Source organism: Artibeus jamaicensis, unplaced genomic scaffold (genome assembly GCF_021234435.1).
Source record: "Artibeus jamaicensis isolate MK-2021 breed Jamaican fruit bat unplaced genomic scaffold, CSHL_Jam_final contig_1998, whole genome shotgun sequence".
NCBI lineage: Eukaryota > Metazoa > Chordata > Mammalia > Chiroptera > Phyllostomidae > Artibeus > Artibeus jamaicensis.
In genome coordinates this window covers 14945266-14967405 of record NW_026521407.1, presented here as the reverse complement: position 1 = coordinate 14967405, position 22140 = coordinate 14945266, and the positions used below count along the sequence as shown (strand labels likewise).

The 22140-nt window shown below is 54.6% G+C and overlaps 1 protein-coding gene across 1 annotated transcript; it reads right to left on the bottom strand.

Annotated features, from left to right (window-relative positions):
- Window positions 1–3152: 3152 nt before the first annotated feature.
- On the bottom strand, window positions 3153–20673 carry KCNH6 (potassium voltage-gated channel subfamily H member 6). The gene is made up of 13 exons (XM_037128039.2): window positions 20598–20673; window positions 19581–19811; window positions 14508–14669; window positions 14218–14423; window positions 13442–13867; window positions 11913–12312; window positions 10728–10927; window positions 10308–10560; window positions 7142–7335; window positions 5637–5721; window positions 4945–5113; window positions 4083–4269; window positions 3153–3999 (listed from the first exon to the last, which is right to left on the bottom strand). Exons 1-13 carry the CDS (start codon window positions 20671–20673, stop codon window positions 3724–3726), a joined length of 2865 nt encoding a protein of 954 aa, XP_036983934.2. The 3' UTR covers window positions 3153–3723.
- Between the last annotated feature and the right edge of the window lie 1467 nt (window positions 20674–22140).

Below are 22140 nucleotides of genomic sequence, written 5' to 3'. Positions count from 1 at the left end.
TGTTATTGGTGTAAATGTTTGTCATCCCAATTACTTGTCCAGCTTAATTCCACGGGGTAGGCTCGTTCTCTGTCCCAAAGGTCATTGGCTGACCAAGATGTCAGTCAGAGAGATAGCGCAGTGCGGGTGAAAGGGGGCGTGGGTGGCTTAGAGGCTATAGTGGGGAGCAGCAGGCTTTCAAGTTCTAGGCCAAGTCTGAGAGTGAAATCCCTTGTGTGACCTCTTTTTGTTAGGTAGGATAGATAGTAAACCAAGGCAGGCAGGAGGAGGGAGACCTGTCTCACCCACTAACTCAGCAGTCTTGCTGAGGGTCTGATAATATTGCCAGGTGCATGGGAGGCGGGAAGCCGTTGAAATTCTATGTATCTTTTCCACTGTCTGGGAAAGAAAGCCTTGAACCGTGTATTCATTCCAGGGCATGGAAAGGGAAAAAGGAGGGGGTCCACAGTGCCCCCAAAAAGCAGCATATAAAACTTTGGTTAATTCCATACCTCTGGTCACTAGCTGTGTTACAGGGAGTTCCTAATGTTTTCATAAAGAGCCCATAAATAACTTTGGGTAACTGCCTCAACTTTAATTAACTGCCTCCTGCCTCACATCTGTTTTATAACAAAATAAACAAATGTGGCCTGGAGCAAGATAAGGATTTGGGCTATCAGACTCCCACACATACCTAAGTTTGGGTAGTCACATCCCCCGGGGAAAGCTGACACCACCTTTCAATCAATATGTGACTTCCTCACCCCCATCCCACCAACTATGTAAGTCCTCAGAACAAAGGACCTGATGCTGTTGCTACCCCTGCTTTGTCACCCATGCTCTTGCCTTTCTCCCCTTAGCAAAGCCTGTTCTCTTCCAAGAGAAGGTATCGCCAATAAACCCTGCCTTCACACTAATAGGGTTGCTGATCTGTAAATCTTTACTGTTTAGCAAAAAGCAACAACAACAAAAAAACCCAAAACATGGTGGTTTGTCCCATAATACTTAGACTTCCACCCTGCAGCTGCTGTTTCTGAGCATCTTCTCCACGCTGTCCACTAAAAATTAAAATCTTGCCTTACTCAAGGACCTGCTGCATTTCGTGGCACTGAGCCTCCCTCAAGCCAAACAGGAACCACCTTCTCTCCTCACTCATGCTAACACACCCTTTAAGACAGAAGAGAGTTATTCTCCCATTACTCTGAGGGCTGGCCATTGGCATATCTTTTCAGACTGACCCCCTGATGTGCCCAGGGCCAGGCAGCCTCTGGTCAGGCCTTCCCGTGCTTTCCTGTCTATCTAGAAATGTTAGGCACTCCGGGGTGCATTTTCAGTAGGCAGCTCTCCAACCAGCTCGGCTTTAAGATTTTTAGATCCCCTACCATCCTTTTCCTGCTCCACCTCAAATCCCAAAGCAAAAGCTAATCAAACCCTAAGTTTATGTGTTCTGAGTTTGAAATGGAGAAGGGTTCAAGTCTTTATGATTTAAATGGTTTCCAATTCTTTGCTTTCAACAAAAGTAAAGGAGGATTGTATTGACTTGTTAGATATCATTAAGTATAGTTTTTAGTAATAAATGTGATTGTTATCAGACAACTCAAAGACGAAATTGCTATATATAGCAAAACTCTTACAGTCCTATCTATGTGTGTGGACAAGTTTTCTCTGTCTTTAAGCTTTTTTTTCAAGGGAAAGAAAAATAGGTACCAAATTGTTGCTGGGCCTTGTCTTATTCTAATATAAACATGATATTCATCCACAACCAAACTAATTGAGAGGAAAATGTCCTCTTTTAAGAGATGCATTTCTGATAAAATTTTAATATGTATTTATGTTGTTTTGGACAACTCTGTACTATTAAGTGTAACCCTTGCAGGGGTGCCCAACCTTTTGGCGTCTCTGGGCCACACTGGAAGAAGAAGAGTTGTCTTGGGCCACACACTAAACACACGAACACTAACAAAAACTGATGAGCAATAAAAAAGATTTTAAGTGCATTTACAATTTTGTGTTGGGCCCCATTCATAGCCATCCTGGGCCACATACAGCCCGTGGGCCATGGGCTGGACACCCCTGCAGGCCTCAGTAAGATTACGAAAAATTAATTTTAAAATGTTAATTTATATATTTGTGTTGCAAATCGATACGATAAAATTATTAATAATATAGACTTCAAAGCATGAAAATAAATTATATGTAGCATAAACTGACAGGAAGAGAATGGAACTATGAGGAGAAAAAGGAGTGTCAAAGAAGCGCTTGGTCAAGGCTTTTTAAAATGAAGGATGTTGGCTCTCAAATCACTATGCTACTTGGATCAAAATGGATCAGTTTATAAAGCACCAATATTTACAACACACTGGAAATTATATCCTTTACAACTATGTAAACTTATTAATGAAATACATCAGATGTCAAGTAAAAATGTGTGAGGAGGCAAATACACTTTCCAAATTCTTTTAGGGAATATTGGAGTAAAAAGGACTGAAGACCAATGACTGGGTATATTTTGGACAACGGTTCATTTGCAGTGGAGTCATTAACTGCACATATTCTCAAGTCAGATCATTTTGGGTTGAAATTACATCCTTCTTTTCCCATATTGTGGGCAAGGGCATTTTTTAAATCAAAGTATAATTTACACATAGAAGTGCACATATTTGCACAACACACTCGTGTAACCAGCACCCAGGTCAGGAGACAGAACAGTGCCAGTGCCCCTCCCCCATGTCCCCCCAGTGCTGGTCCACGTCGTTTTGTCTCCCTGTCTGCTTTTGATCCCACTTCTCTAAAATGGGAAAAAACAACACTGAGCCCTTAGGGTTTCTGAGAGGATTAGATAAGCTAATATCTGACAGCAGTCAGCACAGTGCCCTGCACAGGGTGACTGCCATGCAAGTGTTGGCTGTTGTCATGACTCCCAGTGACCACCAAGCCAGTGCCTCTCTTCTTCCCTTCACCCCTGCCTGGCTAAGAGTCCGATGGTCCAAGGGCTCCTGGGTCCAGCAGGGCTACCTTCAAGTCCCCAACACACAGCTCTTTGTGCGAAGGGCTTGGAGAAGACAAGTGATGTGGGGGAGATGGCACAGTCGAGGACATAATCACCCTCAGGTGAATGACACACCCAGCCCAAGGTGAACTGTGCACACTTTATTAGCTGTGATACCCTCCACTGTCCTCTAGGGTCCCAAAGGTCATCACAGAACCATCAGCAGCTGAGCGGCTGAGGGCTGGAGCTCTGTGCCACGATGTGTCCACTAGAGAGAACACGTTCATCTCCAGCCAGGTCACGGGCTCTCGAAGGTCTGATCAACCTTGGGGGCTGGGTCGGGAGGCGGTGGGTAATTCTGAGCCAGGAAAGGGTTGCACTCAGCCCACAGCAAAGGTCTCACACAGAAGATCAGAAAGTTTTCTTTTCCTCACTGACACCTTCTGTCCTGCAAGTTACCTCCAAGCCCAAGACTCTTGCCCACCGTTCCCCAGGCTTGCTATCTAAACAGAGGCCTGGAGAAGGCTAGGAACAGTCCTGAGCCCCCTCACCCCTGCCATCTTGGGTCACCTGGGTTAGCAGTTTACTCTAGGAGTAACCTGGCCCAGGAGTACTCTGGGTCACCTGGGTAGCTACTCTAGGAGAATAGTTTTCATTGGTCCATTTTGGCAGCTCTCCGTTTTCCAAATTCTTAAGTCTCACCGCACCCATCTTCAACTCCCTCATGGTGTTTTTTGTCTTGGGGTTCAGTGGCTTTAACTCCCTGAAAATCCAGGATCTGAGCCATGTCTCTGGAACTCCAGCTGCTTGGGGACAGAGCCAAGGTATTCTGGAAGGGAGGGGAAGCGGGAACCACAGACCAGACCCCGTGCCTCCAGGGGACGCAGCATTGAGGCTGGTGATGACAGGAGCCTGTCAGGCTGCTCCAGCTCCGAAGACAGCGTCGGTGTTTTGGCCATAGCCATGGCCAGGTGAGGCATCCTGGAGGGGGTGTGCCCGCACTTTTTGTCTAAGTTACCAACGCTTGGGGCCTGAGAGGGGCAAGAAAGAGGGAATGGGGGAAGGAATACAGCTGCCTCCAGGCAAGCCCCTGGGGGTTCCCTCACCTGCTCACCTGTGCAAGGGGCAGACCGCCCTGTGGCTGACTAGTTCCTGGACTCTGAGGTGCTGAGGCAGCAGGAAACAAAGCCAGGGCATCGGAGGCTGGGGCTCCCAGAATGTAGCCGATGTGGCCCTGGGGCAGGGGCTGCCGAAGGAGCTGCAGGATGCGGCTGAGGTCTGAGGACATGCGAGACTCCAACCTGTCCAACAGGACAGAACCCCACAGTCAGGGTCAGGGTTGGGGCTGGCAAAGCAGTTCAGGTCCTGAGGACAGCTCCCAATTTTGTAGCCTACAGGCTGCTCCTGCATGTTGGAATGGTAGCCTGGGGCCTACCTGAAGCCATTTCCCTGCTACAATCCATAGCCTCTGCCCAAATTCCCTTTAGAACACCCCTGACTTCTAAAATAAGCAAACAGGCACCGTACACATGTCATCTGGTCTTCATCTAGAAGCTTTGATTCGGGTGTTCCGATTGTCCCCATTTCATGAAGGGCAAACTGAGGCACAGAGTGATTAAGTGACTTGACCACACTCTTGCTGGTAAAATGCAGTGTCAGAATTTGAACCCAGGATTATACTACCCCTAAGCCCTAACCCTGTCAGCCACAGACCACAACCCTTTTCCAAGGTCCCATGAAATTTGTTTCTGCAGGAAGTTATGCCCCTCCCTCAAGATAGCTTTCTGGGCTTGTTCCAGCGTTTGCTGGGACAAATCTTCAGGGCTGCAGAAGCCTTCGGCTAAATTGGGCGGGCCATTCTGAAGCTTACAGGATATCCCGTGATGTTCCTGAACTACCAGGAGGGGGCGCCCCTGCCTAGCCTGCTGCTGTGCTTGCTCTCTGCAGCCCTTGAACCTGGCCAGCGGGGCACTTGCCTGTTCATCTGGGCCTGGAGCTGCTCTAGCCTGGAGCTCAGGTCCAGGGGCCAGCAGTCTGGGTCTTCCTGAGGATCTGGGGGGCTTTCCCTTGGCCTTGAGGGCACTTGCTGCAGCAGCTCAGGCCAGAGGCCAGATGCATCTGAGAGGCTCAGGGAAGGTGCTGCATCTGCAGGAGGGAAAGGAAAGCCTGAGCTGGGCCTAGTGGGTTCACACACCTGTTCCCCCTACCTGCAATGGGAACACAGGGCAGGAGGAGTGGCTGTTTTTACCTGGGTGCCCTGGAGTATGAGGTCCTGCCTCCAGAGAGGTCTCGCATCCACGACCCAGAAGGGTAGGTCATGGGAGGGGGCTGGGCAGGTCCCAGAACTGGGGGGCTGGCTGAGTGGGGGCATCTAGCCCTGGCTCCACTGCCCAGGAAGCTGAAGCCCAGTGGGTCCCCTGGTACCTTGATGTGGAACTCCAGGGGCTTGGCCAGTATTCCCCCTACCACCTCTCTGTGTCAACACTAGGCACCCAGCTAGTCCTCACTGTCTCCAGTACACAGGGGGAGGGAGACCCCCTCCATTCATCCAGGGCCTGGGGAGGCCTCTCCCAGAGGAAGTGGGATGTAAGCACTGAGAAGGCACAGGAGGCTGGCAGGGGCTTTGGGCTGGGGCAGAGCAGACACTGCCGGAGACCGGCTGGCTCACCTGACTGGCTGTCACCGAGGAAGAAGCCTTGGTGGTCCTGACTGCCTGGAGCCTGTCGGGGTGATGACTGGAAACCCCCATCTGCCTTGTGGGGAACAAGAGCATCAAGTAACAGGGACCAAAGCTGGGACAGGGCCCCTTTGTTGTCCCTTGTCCCCTTATCCCCTTGTGACAACTGGGTGAGAAAATGGTGAGAGGCGGCTGGGCTCCCAGGTTATACTCAGACAGCTTCCTGCAGGCTCTCTCCTCTGTGGGTGGGCAGGAGATGAACAGGGGTTTGGAGACATGTGACCCCAACAGAGCCTGGGGAAAGGCTGCTTTGAGCACCAAGATTGGGCGGGAGGGAGACATGTCCTTCCAGCCCTTCCTTTCCTGAATGCCCTGGAGCTCCCGCCTCAGCGGGGCCAGTGGGGAGTCTTCTCTGAGGAGACAGGACCTGGAACCCCCAGTCTACTCAGGAGGTGCCCCCAGAAGCACCCTTGGTGGCTCACCCTTCTGGTACCCCCAGTTAGGAGCCACCCAGGGGTCTGCAGATGCCCACAAAGACCACATCACTCTTGCCCTGGTGTCCAGCCACATGGGAAGGGGAGAGACTGGTGGGGGGCATAACAGCAAAGGGCGCAGGGTGCAGAGGGCTGCCTTTGGTAAGAAAACCTGTCCCAGCGCTGTACCCTCCATCCTGGGTGCCCCTCATCTTGAGGCTGGGAGGTCATGTTGGGGGAAAGCCACTGTTGCCCCTGCCAAGCGTGCCGGCCACCTCCTTCTCACTGGCTGATTCCAGACCCCCTCCTCCATGCAGCCTCTTCCGGGCTTCTAGTCTGTACTGCCTGTCCCATTCCTTGGCAACCCTGAGCTCCACAGAAATCTGTGGTCTCCCTGCACACCTCGTGACTTCCTCAGTTATTTCCCTGTGTGGCTCTTTATTTTTCCTGACTTGTTTAATCTCCTCCACTGAGTGATAAGATTGAGAGGAGAGATAGCTCTTTCACTTCTTAACACCCCTGGGCCCTAGGGCCGTGAGCCCCTGGACAGCAAACACCCTCCCTTTCAGCTTGGTACAATGGGTGGAAGGAGCCTGGGCTAGGGAGTCCCACAACCTTGACTTCACAGTTTGGCTCTGCCACTGACTGTATGGCTTCCTGTGGGGCGGGATGGCTTTAGTCAATTTGTCCTTTCTGGCCCTCCATTTCCTCATCTGAGAAATGAGGATGATAATACCATCTGCACAGGAGGACTAAATGAGATAATGTAAAAGAAGCTGAGGATTTAGCACACAGAGGGTGTTTAGTTACTGGTAGCTATCATCACACTTAGCCTTAAACAAGGCATAGTAGACACAGGAGAAATTACGGTAAAGAATGCAGCACGGGGTTGAAAGAAAAGGAGATGGTCAGATGGGCCCCCCCAGGCCAGTGGGCCACATTCTCGGCAGGCTGCCTGGCCATTATCCGTTACCAGCTGGCCAAGGGCCACCACCCTCCCTGGCCCACCCAGCCCAGACTCACGTCCCGCAGGTTGAAGGTGACTTCCAGCTTACTCCAGAAGCTGTCTGCGAAGGCAGGGTACATGTCCAGCACCTCCAGCAGGTCTGTTCTCTGGATCTTGTGCAGGTCGCAGTAGGTCAGGGCCCGCACATCTGCACTGGACTTGCCGGGCTGGGCGTGGAGGCTGACAGGCTCCCCAAAGATGTCATTCTTTCCTGCCAGAGAGGGATGGGGATCTCTCCAAGGTCTGGTTCCAAGCTTTCCTCTAAGGAGCTTCCCCGAGCACCCTCGTTCAGGACCTCTCTCCCACCTTGGGGATTCTGCCAAGCTGGGGTCTGGTGTTCAGGATCTAGCCCTGGGGACAAGGCTGGAGGAGCTGGCTGGGGGTGAGCACTGTGCACTTACCTTGTCCTATGAGCTCTGCAGAGACCCCCCTTCCAGCATGTGGGTGCTTCTGCTGTCTCCAGGCCCCTCAGGGCCCTCCTCTGTTAGAATCCCCCTCCTACTCCCACATGCTTTGGCACTGCCCCTCCCCCTGCCCCAGGGGGCAGTGACCACTAGAGGCTCCATGCTCAACCTCTCCTCAGCCTGCCTCAGTGACATGAGTGGAGCCAACCCAGGGCCAGGAGCACCTAGCTCCCCCGAGGCAGAGCCTGAGGCTTCTGTTTGGGTTCCCACTCCCCACCATGCGGCCAGGTAAGCAGTTGGCCCTGGCAGAGGAGGCCCGGGAAAGTCACTTACCCTCTTTGGGCCCCAGTGTCCTCATCTCTAAAATGGGAATAAGCATATCTGCCTCGACTACCCTCTGGGCTGTCCATAGGAGCAGGCGCGACACTTGAGAAAGTACCTTGAGTAGCAAGAGGCACCGGGCAGGTTGATGCAAGTCACTGGTATTGACAGATGCCACAGGGTGGACATGGGCTGATACTTGGGGCAAGTGTCAGGGGTACTGGGCCCTCCTGGCGCCATACTGTGCTGGCCACAGGGTGTATACATCAATAAGATGCTGCCCCACCCACAAGAAGTCCCTAACATCCTTGTGAGATAGGCACACAAGCAAAAGCAACTAGTTTACAAAATGACCTTCGAGCCTTGAAATAGGGAAGAGCCGAGAACTACGGGGCCACAGAGGAGGAAGGGGTCATTGCACTAGGGGTACTTGGGGGCAGGGAGGAGGGGGCTTATGGAAGCAGTGAAATGGGCTTGGGTTGTGAGAACTGAGGAGGACTGGGCCCCAAGGAGAAAGGCAATCCAGGCAGAAAAAACAGTGTGTGGTCAGTGCTGTAGTCCAGCTGCAGGGCAGAGAGCACAGGGCCGGGATGGGGTGCGTTGCTTGCTTTGACGTTCACTCCCTACACCAAGTTCAGCCCCCTCGGCCCAGCCCTACCAAACCTGTCACTAATGCTTTTTTCAGACAATGATGGATGGAGGCCAGGATGTGCCTCCCAAGAAAACAAGCTCTAAGGTCATTCACAGAGGGGGAAACTGAGGCCTAAAGAGGGCAGGGACTTTCCAGGGTCACATATGAAACCCGGGAGCTTGAAACCCAGGCAACATTATAAAGGGATGGTTTTCCAGTAGATGAAGGATTATGATTTAATGTTCATTTCCACTCAGGACAAAATGAGAAGATTTCACGTCTCTAACTGAAACTTAAATTGGACTGGCTTCTTAATTATTAATAATAATTATTATCCCTCCCGTTTGGATGGCACTTCTAAAGCAGGCTGGCAGAGGGAAGTTCTCAGATAGGAGATGTGCTTAGGCTCGGCCGTGAAGGACGAGCAGAGTCTGCCCGGCAGGAGCATGAGGCAGGTGCTCCAGGCAGAGCCGCAGCCTGTGCAGAGGCAGGGACGTGGAACAGAGACAGGCAGCTCTAGGGGAGGAGTGGTAGTTCCATGGCTGGAACCTGAAGTACAGAGGGAGGGTGGCAGGACCTAGGGTGGCCAGACTGGGCAGAACTGTGCACACAGGGGTTCGCTCTTACCCTGTGGGCCATGGGGAGCCGTGGAAGGACTTAGAGCAGAAGAGGAGTATGCACAGCCGGCAGAAGGTGGAAGATGGAGTATGGGAGCAGACCAGATGCAGGCACATGGGAGGGGAGCTCCTGACACCTGCCCAGGAAGGACACAATGAAGCCCGGGCCCCGGTGGGGACAAAGAGCCATGTGTGGGACGGAGATGGAAACAGATGGGGCTCTACGGCTGCCTGGATGAGGGGCAGGAAGATCCCCAGTTCAGGCAACAGACGGTTCACAGTAACAGTGATGCCCCCGGAGCCACCTTTGAGGGCAGATGACTCCAGGGTGAGATATGTTGTTTGGTCGGCCTGAGGACTCTAAGGGTGGCCATGCCAGAAAGGAGTGGAATATCCCTGTCTAAGGAGAGACTGGGGCAAGGACTGAGTTCCGGATGCCTGTGGCACAGACAGAGGCTGAGACCCTGGGAGCAAGGAGCTGGCCGAGGTGGGGTGTAGGGTGAGGAGAAGAGACCAGAGCCCCACACTTGGTGAGCACCAGCTGAGGGCAGACTAGAGGGAAAGGAGGGGTCACAGGAGCCCGAGGGGGGCCTGTCCAGAGTGGAAGAGGAGAGCCCTGCCGTGGAGAGCAAAGGAGGGCGAGGCTGCCATCCTGGTCAGGGACTGGGGGCAGGCTAAAGTCGGGGGAGGGAGCGAGAGGCAAGGAAGATGAGACAGAGAGACCTCTGTGAAGCTCAGAGAAGTGAAGTGACCTGCCCAAGGTCACACTCACACAGCTGCTAAGTGGCAGAGGTGCATGTGCCCCACATCTGTCCCCTACCCAGTGCTCATATCCTTCCTCCAAAGTCCAGCTGTCTCTGCAGTTGTGTTGAATGACACTGGAGACCCCCTTCACCCAAGACAAACCCTTGCCCTGTCACTCTGTGGCCCCCAAGAGTGAAAGACAGTAGGAGTTTGCCTGGTCTTCCCGGTCAGACATGTGGCCCTGGAATCCCTGCTTGGCAACTTACCACTATGATCTCTCTGAACCTCAACTTCCCTATCAGGAAAATGGACCTATGGCAGAGGTTTGTTTTAAGGACTCAGTGAGCGGGGATAAAGCTCTCTGTGGCACATGCTCAGCAATTGCAGGTTATAAGAGGTGCCACCATCGTCATTAGAATGAAGTGGTTTAGTCCCGCTGCCCCCACTCTCCCTCTGCCTGACCTACCTAGGATGGCCACGACCACGTCGTCGCGCAGGATCTCAATGGAGCCGCGGGAGATGAAGTAAAGTGTGGAGAGCACGTCACCGAGGTGCACCAGCGTGTCCCCGGGCGGTGCATGCGTGGTCTTGAACTTGACGGCAAGCGCACGCAAGCAGCCCTTGCTGGCGCCTCGGAACGCTGGGCAGTGCTGCAGCAGCGCGCGGTGCAGGTGCAGGCAGATGTCGGCCTGCAGACACTCAGGGAAGCCCTTCAGCACCTGCAAGGCGAAGTGGGAGGGGGTGGGGCTGGAGGAGCAGGCAGAGAGGGCTGGGGGGGGTGGGTGTTCTGAGCCCATGGGACCTTGTATTCCCCTGCAGCGTTAGCCAGAGCTGCGACTTGAGCTGGGTCGCCCACCCTGCCCAGGGCAGGGTGGTGGGAGCTCACTGCGTTCATGTCGATGCCGTTGGTGTAGGACCAGGCGTGTTGGAAGTACTCTTCCAGGCGCTGCCGCAGCGGGCTGGGGATCTGGTGGAAGCGGATGAACTCCTTGACACGCAGCATCTGCGTGTGGTAGCGCGCGGTGCCTGAGTACAAGCGCTGGATGATGGCAGACACGTTGCCAAAGATGCTGGCATACATGAGGGCTGGGGCGGGGTAGCGAGGGTGCGGGGAGTGAGCTCCTCTGCATGCCCCAGGCCTCACCAGCCCAGGGCCTGCTCCAAGCCTCCCTCTTCCTGGGAGCCCTCTGTCCAGGGCAAAGCCAGGAGTGCCCAGACCCAGCACCAGGGCACCTGGAGGACAGAAGCCCGTGGGCGTCCTGCCCTCCTCCCTCTGCCCCTCCTCGCATCCTCCTGAGAAGGAAGAACTAAGGCCATGGAAATTTTTAGTTCAGATTTGTTTTCCCTTTCAGCTGTAAAACTGTAATAAAGGGAAAACTCTTGGTCTCTTGTTTTCACCCATTTTTTTTCTTGTTTTTGTTTTTCTGGGTTTTCACATCTCTAAATATTCTGAACATGACAACTTAATCTACGTGTAAAATTCCACACTGCCTCTTGTGTTCCTAGACCAGGCGTCTAGGGGGGCAGGCAGCACAGCACAGGGCCTGAGAGCACACAGCCCGGAAACTGCCTCTGGACTAGAACTGGGCCTCTGTGTATCCCCAGGCAAGCTAGGGCCTCTGCTTTCTTGGTCTGTAAACTGGGCCCATAATACAGCCCTATGGGGGTAGGTGATGGGAATGAAACGTGGGCCTTTGCTAAGCACTTAAAAGAGTGCCTGGTGGCTCTGGCTTCATAGGCATGTGACCTGTGCTAAGAAGGGGCCTGCATTTGGTTTATTCTCTGCTCTCACCATCTTTGAGATTCTTAATGTTTTTTAAACAAAGGGCTCTACATTTTTATTTTGCACTGGGCCCTGCAAACGATGAAGCCTGTCCCAGTTTCTGGCACCTAGCAAGGGCTGTCCTGGTGTTAAATGGTGTGTATAGCTGGTGTATACTGGCAATAGTTCACCATGCTGTGTGCTTAGGATCTGCCCATCACACACATTGTTACTGTGTTCTGTTATGTCTCATTACGAAACTCAAATCAAATTCTGTGGGTAAGGCCAGGGGCACGAGGTGGCACTCACAGCCGATGAGCATGACGCAGATGGAGAAGACCTTCTCTGAGTTGGTGTTGGGGGACACGTTGCCGAAGCCTACGCTGGTGAGGCTGCTGAAGGTGAAGTAGAGGGCAGTGACATACTTGTCCTGCACTGAGGGGCCCGAGGCTGGGTCACTGCCATTGTAGCGCTTGCCAAGCTGCTCGCCCAGGCTGTCCAGCCAGCCGATCTTGGGCTCCAGGTAGGGCCGCTCCACGTTGCCGATGGCATACCAGATGCAGGCTAGCCAGTGTGCGATGAGTGCAAAGGTGCACATGAGCAGGAAGAGCACGGCTGCCCCGTACTCAGAGTAGCGGTCCAGCTTCCTGGCCACACGCACCAGCCGCAGCAGCCTCGCCGTCTTTAGCAGCCCAATCAGGGTCGTGGTCTGCAGGGGCAGGGAGGGAGCCATGTGGCAGGTGGTCAGCCCTTGAAAGGCTGCACTCAGGACCATATTTGTTTACTCGTGTGTATGATCACATAGTCACTCAACAAACACTAATAAAGAACCTGCTCTGGGCCAGGATCTTGGCAGAAGGGTACAGCATGAAACCTTAAAGAGTTCTCAGCCTAAAGCTCAAAATTGGTGTTACGGTTACTAGGACAGCAATCTAGGGAGAGCAGAGAGGGAGGGGAGGTCGAGTCCACAGGAGCAGAGCAGGGAGGCTACATAGAGGAGGTGACACATGAGCTGAGTCTTGAGATGAGGCTGGGCCTCCAGGCAGATAGGAGGGAGAGGGAAAGGGCATTCTGGGCTCAGGGAGCAGCATGTGCAAAAGCCTGGAGGTGTGAAATGGCACAGTCCACGTGGGAACCAAGTGTGGCGCTACAGCCTGCAGCTCAGGGAGAAAGCTGGTGTAGTAGAGAGAGACGAGCCTGGAAGATGGGCATGGGCTGCTTCTGTGGGCCTGAGAGTCCATAAAGAGCTTGGTTTTTATCCCAAGCCACTGGGAAGCCATTTCTAGGTGTGAGGACAGGGTCAGATAAGTAGCATCTGAAACTCTTCTGTGTGAAGGGGGCGAGGCTGGCAGGTGTGGGTGGGGCTGGGGTGGGCCACTCAGTGTCTAGCCAGGGGCAGTGGGGGTGGAGAAGGCAAGAGAGAACTTGGGAATAGGTTTGCTGGGAGCGGGTGGGCGTGTGAACAGGGAATCATAAGGGACAGCCCCTAGTGTAAAGCTGGGGGGTGACTGGGGGGTGAGAGGAGCACAGAAGGTCGAGCTGTCTGGGCTGGAAGGCTGATCCCAAAGAGGTGGTTCAGGGGACATGGTGGGAGTAGAAGTTTTACGAAAAGCATGAAAACACCCTCACAATAGCTATGGGAAGTGAACTTGGCACAGTGGAGGGGCTCAGGAATGAGAAGGGGTCAGACTGCATTAAGGAACAGCTCGCACGAGGGGCTGGAGCTACAGGAATGTCCATCCCAGAAAGGGCCGAGTTCTGGAGCACAGGGAGGCCACCCAGACCCGGGGCCCGTCCTTCTCCAGCTGCAGGAGCTGACCCAGAGGCGGTTTGCTCACCTCGTCAGAGCCAGTGCGGAAGATGAGCAGGTCGAAGGGGATGGCGGCCACCACGTCAATGAGGAACCAGCCCTTGAAATAGTGGACGGCGATGCGGCGAGGGTGGCTGACCACTTCGTCGTTGGTGTTGACGTAGGTGGTGCGGAAATTGATGACAATGTCCACCACAAACATGATGTCCACGATGAGGTCCACCACGGTAAGTGGACTGCAGGTGTAGCTGCAGTCCCCGCGCTGAGACTCGTCCTGGTCGCTGAGCAAGAAGGCAGCTGAGTAGGGTGTGAAGACGGCCGTGTAGATGACCAGCAGCAGGATGAGCCAGTCCCACACAGCCTTGAAGGGGCTGTAGTGCAGGAGGGTCCCACGGTGCATGCGCGGTGCCTGCAGCTTGTACTCGGGCAGCACGTCTGCACCCAGGGACAGGACCTAGGGTGGGGGCCGTGGAGTGGTCAGTGGGCCAGCCACGGCCCTCACCCTAGGGTGGTGGGGGCTGGTGAGATGGGTCAGGGAGAGGTGATGCCTAGGAAGGCCCCGTGGACCCTGGACCAGTGCAGGCCTCCCGTGGGGCCAGCTCTCAGAGCTTTCCATGGAAAGAGTCAGATTTGGGTGTGAAGCTAATCTGGGGCCTTGACAGGCCCTGAGTACCAGGGAGCCTTGACTATTTCTCGTTTGTCCAAGGGGGGTTTGATCGTTACATTTAACCGAGTCCTCTCCACTCTGCCCTCCCGCCCTCAAGTCCCGGCACAGCCCTGTGTGCCTCTCCCTGCAGGCCAAACCTGGGTGACCTTCTCGGTGACATTCTGGGTCCGCTCCACCACCTTGTGGGGCGCGATGATCTCAATCTCTGTGGTGGAGCCTGAACGGTGCTTCTCCAGGTTGAACTCCACGAAGTTGAGTGTGAATTGCGGAATCTGGCTGATGGTCCTGTACTTGACTCTGCTCGCACCGGGCCCCTGTGTACCCGGCCTGCCGTGAGAGCCCTCTGAAAGCAGGGCCAAGGTCAGAGCAGCCAGGCCCAGGGATGCCCCCACAGGTTCCTCCCTCCAACACCTGTACCCCACCTCACCAGAGCCCAGGAAGCTTGGAGACAGCAGGCGCTGGGATAGGCTGTGGCTCCCACTCTTGGCCAGGAGTTGGGCCAGATCCTCGAAGTTGAGGATGAACATGATGACGGCTCCATCCTCATTCTTCACGGGCACGACATCCACCAGGCAGCGAAAGCTGGAAGCTGCAAACACCATGGCTGGGTGGGGGTTGACCACTGAGGGGGTCCTCTCCTGCAGGAGACTGGCCAGGGGAAGCTAGGGAGAGGGCTGGGTAAAGGTCAAATTAAGGGCGGCCACAGGGTGAGGAGGCCTGTACAGAGGGTTGGTGATGCTACAGAGCAGAGGTGGGGAGAGCAGCTAAGCTGCTCATTAGGAGATAATGTAGCATCAGGTCCAAGTCCATGCTCAGACCTCAGCTCAGGGCTTAACCTTGAGGTTTGCTTCTGTTGTAATTAAAGCAGAGCAGATGGGGGTGGATTAAGTGTGTGTGTGTGGGGGGGGGGGTCAGGCATTCTACCCCATGAAGCTCTGGCAGGCCCTGGGTTCAGCTCCCATGTTCCCACCCCACAAAGCCGACACACTATGAAGGCCCTCATCACTGAGAATACACTAAGTGCTGGGCGCTGAGCCAGTTGCCATATGAGGCCTCAGTCTCCATGATGGAGCCCAGTGGGTCTTTGTGGGTGGGAGGCAGAGACCCCCATTCTGCAGATGAGAGCCTAGGTTCTGAGAAACTGACTTGCTGGGGCTGGGAGGGGACACAGAGCAGGGAACCCCAAGTTCTCAGTACACAGTGGCTTGGAGAGGGGAAGGGGCTTGTCTGGCATGGGAATGCTAGAGGCTGCTGCTCCAGGCCTGGAAGGGGAGCAGGGTTTCAAGGCAGAGGCGCAGGGGGGGGACAGTGGGCTGGGGTCTGGAGAGGAAGACAGGTGGCAGTGTGGGGAGAAGATAGGCCCCTCCTGCCACTCTCTCCACCTTTTTGGGCGGCCCAGATCCAGCCTTTTGCCTTACTGTTCCTCTCATTCTGCTTGCTGCAGGGTCTCGCTCCCCTACTGCTGTGGATGGACAGAACAAAACAAGTTAAAATTGCCTTTGGGCTGGGTGGGTGGGTGAGCCTCCTCTCCATGGTACCTGGTGGTCCCATGTCCCTCAATCAAACCATTGGTGGGTGTCAGGCCCAAAGAAGAATGCTAAGGGGCATGGGTCTCAGGTAAATGTGCAAACCAGAAGACACCGCTGCCCAGGCTTGGGTCTGTCTCATCTGCCAGCAGCCGGCACCTGTCTCAGGTGTTGTTTGTTGATTGAGAGGATGAATATGCATGTAAATGTGAGAGAGTGGGAGGTCTGCTGGCAGCAACATTGCTCCTTTGGGGTCTACTGGAGCCATTCTTCCCCCGACTTCCCATTTGTGCTCACTTCCCTAGGTGTCTCTTCGCAGCCATCAGACTGGGGTGCAGCTGAGCTGTCTCTGTCCATCCTCCCGCGTTCCTCCCTGGGAGCAGGAATCTCCTGGATCAGATTCCCGGACTCCCAGGCACCAGGCAGCCATCTGCCAGCTGCTGTACTGAGCCCCAGGGGAGACATCCACACTGGGAAGAAGCACCATCTGCCTCTGTGACCCACTCCTGGGCTCACTGTGCTGTAGGCCTGCCGCCTGGGCCAGAGCCTGGCACCCTTGTCAGCCTGGGGCATGGCAAGGCATGGGCTCTGGGACCTGGCCAGCAGCCTAAGACCCTGCCCTGAAGATCAGACTACCTCCTCATGCTCTCTGGCATTGCAGAGATCTGGCCTGGCAGGGGGCAGGGAGAGGGCATAGCTGGGCAGAAGGGCAGGGCTTCCGGGTTCTCTATGATGCTGGGAGCAGCCAGAGCCCAGTCTTTGAGTGGCTGTGCCCAAGCACTGATGCTATCTTTGGAAAACTGAACCTGAGAATGGTCCGAAGACCAGCCATCATAGCAGTGAGGCCTGGAGGGGGCCACAGGTGGCACCTCCATGCCTGACCTTCATCTTGCTGCCCATGGGGCGTGCAGAGACAGGACACTGAGGGTTTAGATGGTTCAGAGCATTCTTTGCACCCGTCCCTGGACTGTTCTTGCTCATGAATAACTGCAGGTGATCAGAAGTTAGTGTGTTGTCCTAGGTCGTGCCCAGGGGTGGCGGTGTTTGTGTGCCCTTGCCTTGTTGCCAGAGGAAGGGCCCCACTCTCTGTCTCATACTCCCTTTCAGGGCCCCCTCCTACCACCCACCTCCCTGACCAAGAGCAGCAGTTTTGTCTGCCACACACACGCCACCCTTCTGCTCTTCTCCGTCTCTTGGCTGTGCCTCTTCTTTCCCATTTGCTTTGTTCCTGTGCTCTCCTCTGCCCTCTGGCCCTCGTGCATCCTCTGCACTGCCTCCCTGCCATCCAGTACCTCCATCACTTTCTGCACATCACATCCAGGACTGCAGTGAGACTTCGGGGAGGAGCTGGTGCTACAAAACGCCGCCACGAAGACAGGGGCTATTCCTACCTGCTCCCTGCTTGGTGTTTCTGGCACTCATGAGGACCCTGTCCTCCCCATCTCAAGCGGAGGGCTGGAGGAGCCCCAGCTCTAGTCTAGCTTAAGGATTCGGGGACCTGGCAAAGCTGGGCAGGGCTGGTGCCCAGTGGAGGTAAGGGTAGGGGTAGAGGAGAGCCAAGGGCTTCCCATCTCTTCCTCTAGACTCTCATTGGTTCTAGTCTTGTGGCTACCCTATTCCTCCTTATCTGTTAGGTTCACACTCTTCTTATAAAGGCAGATGGAGGAAGAGCCAATTTCTTAGGGGTCTCAGAGCCCTGTGTCATGGGGTGATTTTTGTCAAGTGCCCTGGCCTCTTTGAGCCCAACGTTATGCAGCTGCACAGTGTGGAGAAATGTGGACACGGATCTTCCCCTTTGACTGGGAGAACTGTCACTGGATTATTCCTTTAGAGGAAAAGAGAATTAGAAATAAGCTAGCTAGAATTCTGTTCAGTTTCCTACCTCCCTGGAATCAGGGGGGATGGGGCTGAGGAGGTATTAACCTGAGACGGGAGGAAATTAGCATTAGGAAGCACCCCGGTAGGATTGTAAGAGGTATATGAATATGATTTTTATATAAAAAAGATCATGTGGTCTGAATGGACCATGAGGTGAACACAAATTATCTGAAAACCACATCCTCCCCTTAGCATAATATAAGCTAGGAAGCTCCCTTTTCTGGGCTCCTTTTTTAGGCCAATTTTGGGCAGGTCTGGGCAGTTAAAGGCTTGGACTATAGGACAGGGAAGGGCTTGTGGTAGAGGTGGGGTTAGACAGGCATTTGGGGACATCAGGAATGTGGGTAGTTTTCCATTCTCACCTGGGGTCAGCCTCCGAGACTAGGTTGTCAGGGTCTAGCCTGAGAGCTGGAGGACCCAGCAGGACTCAGAAGACCTGAGTCCTGATCTCAGAGGGCCAAGACCTGGCCTTGACCTCTGCCCCCTGCCCAGTCAAATACAGGGTGCTAAGGAGACCGTAAGAGTCCTGACCTGATATCTTCAGGAGTCCAGAATCAGACTCCTTAGGGCCCAGGTAGAGCTCTGGGGTCAAGGAGAGGGACAAAGAAAGACCTGTAATTCCTCCTCATTTCCTGCTGTCCCATCCTGTTCCCCCAGAGCCCTTCCCACTCCTCTGACTGTCACCTCTTCCCTGCAGTGACAGGAGGAGAAGTCACAGCTTTTTAAAGTGCTCCAACTTCATTAACCCTGTGAGTGCTACCACATTAAGCCAGATTCTTCCTGCTCCCCTATCTCTACCTCTGCATTCACTTGGGTGGCAGCTGCAGGAGACAGCCAGGACCTGCCCAAGAAGCACCCCAGAAGCCCTTAAACACACACACACACACACGCACACACACACGCATGCACTCACACACACGTTTACATTCACACTTACACCCACGCTGCACATATACACCCGGCCCTTGGAACTTGAGCTTCAGGGTCGCTCAATCCAATCCACAGGTGGCTGACCTCCATCTACACCCAGATGGCCCCCCAAGCCTGCTTTCCCTGGGGAGGCCTGTTCTGGGGCTTCCTTTCCCAAAAGTTCTGCCTCTGAGCACAGAGGCAGTTCTGGTCCTTTTTTCCCCTCTTGGGATTATTCAGAACAGAGATATCTCTAGGGAAGAATCCAGAGATTTGGCATCCGACGCCAGGTTGGAACCCAGCAGTAGGATGCTGGGCAAATCCCTTTTTTCTTAAGCCTTGGTTTCCTCATCCATAAAATGAAAGGATTCATCTAAGTCAGTGATTCCTAAACTTGGCAGAATATCCAAACCACCAGGGATACTTTTCCAAATATACCTGTTTGGGCTTCACCTCACACCTCTGAGTCAGCCTCTCTCTAGGAAAGGTGTGTTTTGGAAAACAAGTCCCAGGTAATTTCAAAGCGACTTTCAGGATCCTAGTTCCCACCCATTTCCCTCCTTGCCTCATCCAGTAGAGAATTAGAGGTCCCAGCAAGGAGGGTCTCAAAGGCGTGTGAAAGTCTTGATCATCAGCCCCTGCCCTATGCTTCCGTTCTGCTTGCAGTAAACTTGGGCTGGTGTGACATCCCAAACTGGATGAACCTTCAGGTCAGGCCAAACTCCAGACCCTCTCTCCCCAGGGGGCCAGGCTGGGAGAGCCAGACCCACCCCTCTTTCCTATCCAGCAGCCCCCATGCTTTGCTTGTCCACAGAGGCCTTGATTCTTCCCCTAATCCCCAGAGCAGACAGAGATGAGGAAAGGTTAATTTCCACCCCAGTTGCCTGACAGCTGGGGCTGACAGTGACAGAGTGGACAGTCAGGAGGCTAGGGACATCGGAGAGGGATGGTGGAGCGGGAGGCCCTGCCTGGAGTTAGGATGCAGCCTGGTGTCCAGTTTCTGAAAAGGATGTCTCAAGGCATCCCATCCAATGCCCATCACTTCCCCATATGGATGAGGAAACTGAGGCTCAGAGAGGAAGCAGGATTTATCCAGGTCCTTGGTCCTTGGGGGGTCAGTGGCCTCCCCATGGTCACCTGGCAGTCCAAGAGAGGGGCCAAAAACCTGTGGCTAAAGGGTGTCTCACCATCCTTGCGGTAGTAGAGGATGTCCACTTTGCACTCCTCGGCCCCCAGCAGGGCCTGTGCCAGGCGGGACATGGCACTGCGTGGGGTGTTGGGGCCCGTGAGAAAGTCGCAGGTGCACGGCTGTTGCATCACCTCTACTCGGGAGTAGCCGAATAGTTCACAGAAGCCATCGTTGCAGTAGATGATGGCGCAGTTCTCCATCTGGGCATTGGCGATCAGGAACTTTCGACCTGGGTGGGAGGGGTGAGGGGAAGGATTGGGTGGCAGGGAGGGAAAGATTATAGGGACTCTTGGCAGCAGCAAGGGGTATCTAGATGAGGGAGCAGAACAGTGGCCATAATGAGGGAGGGGGTGGTCAGGTCTGGGGAGGGTGGGAAAACCAGGGAGGCCAGAGTCGTGGGGGAAGATCATGAGACTCCTGAGGGTTAATAGAGGGGTGGTCAGGAGAGGGGAGCAGGACAGTGATGAGTGAAGCTGGGGAAGGGATGTCAATCTTGGGGATTGTGGGAAGACCAGGGTAATAAGGGGGTCGGTGAAGTGGGAAGGAGGCCTAAGGCTTCCTGGAGACAGTAGAGGGTCAGGAGGAGGGAGCAGGGCTGTGACCTGGGGGTCAGGCCTGGGGGGAGCCCATAGACCTAGAAAGACCAGGTTGGTCAGGGGCAGGAGAAAGTCGAGGAAACCTCCGGAGGGTGTGTGTGTGTGTATGTGTGTATGTGAAGAGGGGGAAGCCAGGCAGGGACTGAAGGGGAGGTCAGGGCTTGGGGGGCAAGAAAACAAATCAGTGGAGGAAGGAGGGGCTGTGCTCTGACACTTGTGCTCCAGAACAGAAGAGGTCAGGCATGTGAGGTAAGTGGGGCCCGCTGGAGAAGGTGTTCAGGGCACTAAAGCGAAGAATTTTGTATTCAGCATCTGGTAACCTCCACCCTGCTTCTCTCGAAGTTAGCAAAGAGGTCCGACTATTGCTGCCACAGAACCAGAGCTCCAGATGGACCCGCCACCCCAACGCAGACACTCACTCTGGCCCTCGAACTTGCGGATGATGGTGTCCAGATAAGTGTTTTGGGGCGCTACGTGGCCCCTGCGGACAGGCATTTTCCGGCCGCGGCCTCTGCCCGGAGCCACCAGCGCCCCGGCTCCCCGCGCCTCCGCTTGTCCTCGGGTTCAGCGGCGTCTGGCTCTCGGGGGGCGCCGCCCCCGGGGAGGGCAGCGGAGCTCCGTGCCCTGCCCGCACGCCTGCGTCTACCGTCCTCTTTCCTCCTGGGCCCTCCCTGGCAGCCACTGGCCTCGCCTCCTCCTCTTCACCTCCGCCCTGGAGCTGTCCGCGCCGCGGTGCTGAAAGAAGCGGCGGGGAGGCGGCGGGGCGGGGTCCGCGGGGCGGGGGCAACTTCTCCTGGACCCGAAGGGGCAGGGGCGGGGCCACGACTCCCAGGGGGCGGAGCTGGGACGGAGCCTCGCGCCAGGAACGGGGCAGGGCTGCTCTGTGGAACTTCTGCTCTTCTTCCAGTGGCCAGTGGCCAGTGGCCTCAGCCCCTCTAGGACTCTCTGGTGACACCGAAAGGCACTTTGGATGTTGCCGGGGCGAGTCTCTCAGACAGGGGCCGGGCCGGGCGGAACGGGTTGTTAGAAGCCTCAGATGGTCTTCTGTTGAAGATTATCGCTGGACCTGACCCTGGCAATGGTGCGGTTAGATTCTTGCCTGCCTTGCCAAGTGCCCTCCAGCTGAACCCCAGTGCCCAGGCAGAGCTCTTAATGGCAAGTCCATCCAAATGTTAGTCCTGGGAGAATGAGGTAGGAGTACACATAAAAGAAAGAAACACACAATCAGGTGCTTTCTTGAGAGGCCTGAGAGCTCTTAGCATACAGGCGTTACTTGAGAGGAGACCAGATTTAAAACCACCTATTAACAAGTGATCACTGATAAAAGTTTCTGAGTACTGATTGAAAACACACTAGAGAAAAAGATGGGGTGAGGTTTATTGAAAGAATCTTCTTAGAAATGAGAGAGAAATGGACCACTGTTCACTGAGCATCTCAGCAGGTTTGAAAGCTTTGCAGAGGGTCCAGTTTTGAGCCCGACCAGGAGGGCAAGCATTCAAAGGGGTCATGCACCTTAGGCAAAGGCCAGTGGTACAATCAGTGCAAAGCTTCTGAGCTGGCAACTGGGAGAGGTGAGGTTGGAGCAGAGAGGAACTGATAAAGATCCTCAGATGTCATTTTGAACATCTAGATTTAATCAATGGAGAACAAGTGCTTACATAGTTAGACATGAAAGAAATATTTCAGTGAAATAAACGTTACAAAAAGCTGGTGGGGGAGGGAGGCTGGGCAAGGGAACAAACTCAGTGAGGTTTTTGCTGGAGTCCAGGTGAGAGGCTTGGAGTCCCGGGCTGGCTGTGCCTTTGCCACTCAGAACCACAAGCCTGTGGGGGCCTTGTTGGCCACTGTGGCTGGCAGTTGGGAGAGCTGCAAATGTGGACTCCGGTGGGGAAAGGAGCAGCGTCGTCCTGGCTGGGACATGTGTTGGGGGGGTGGGGAGTAGGGCAGCTATGGAGAAAAGGT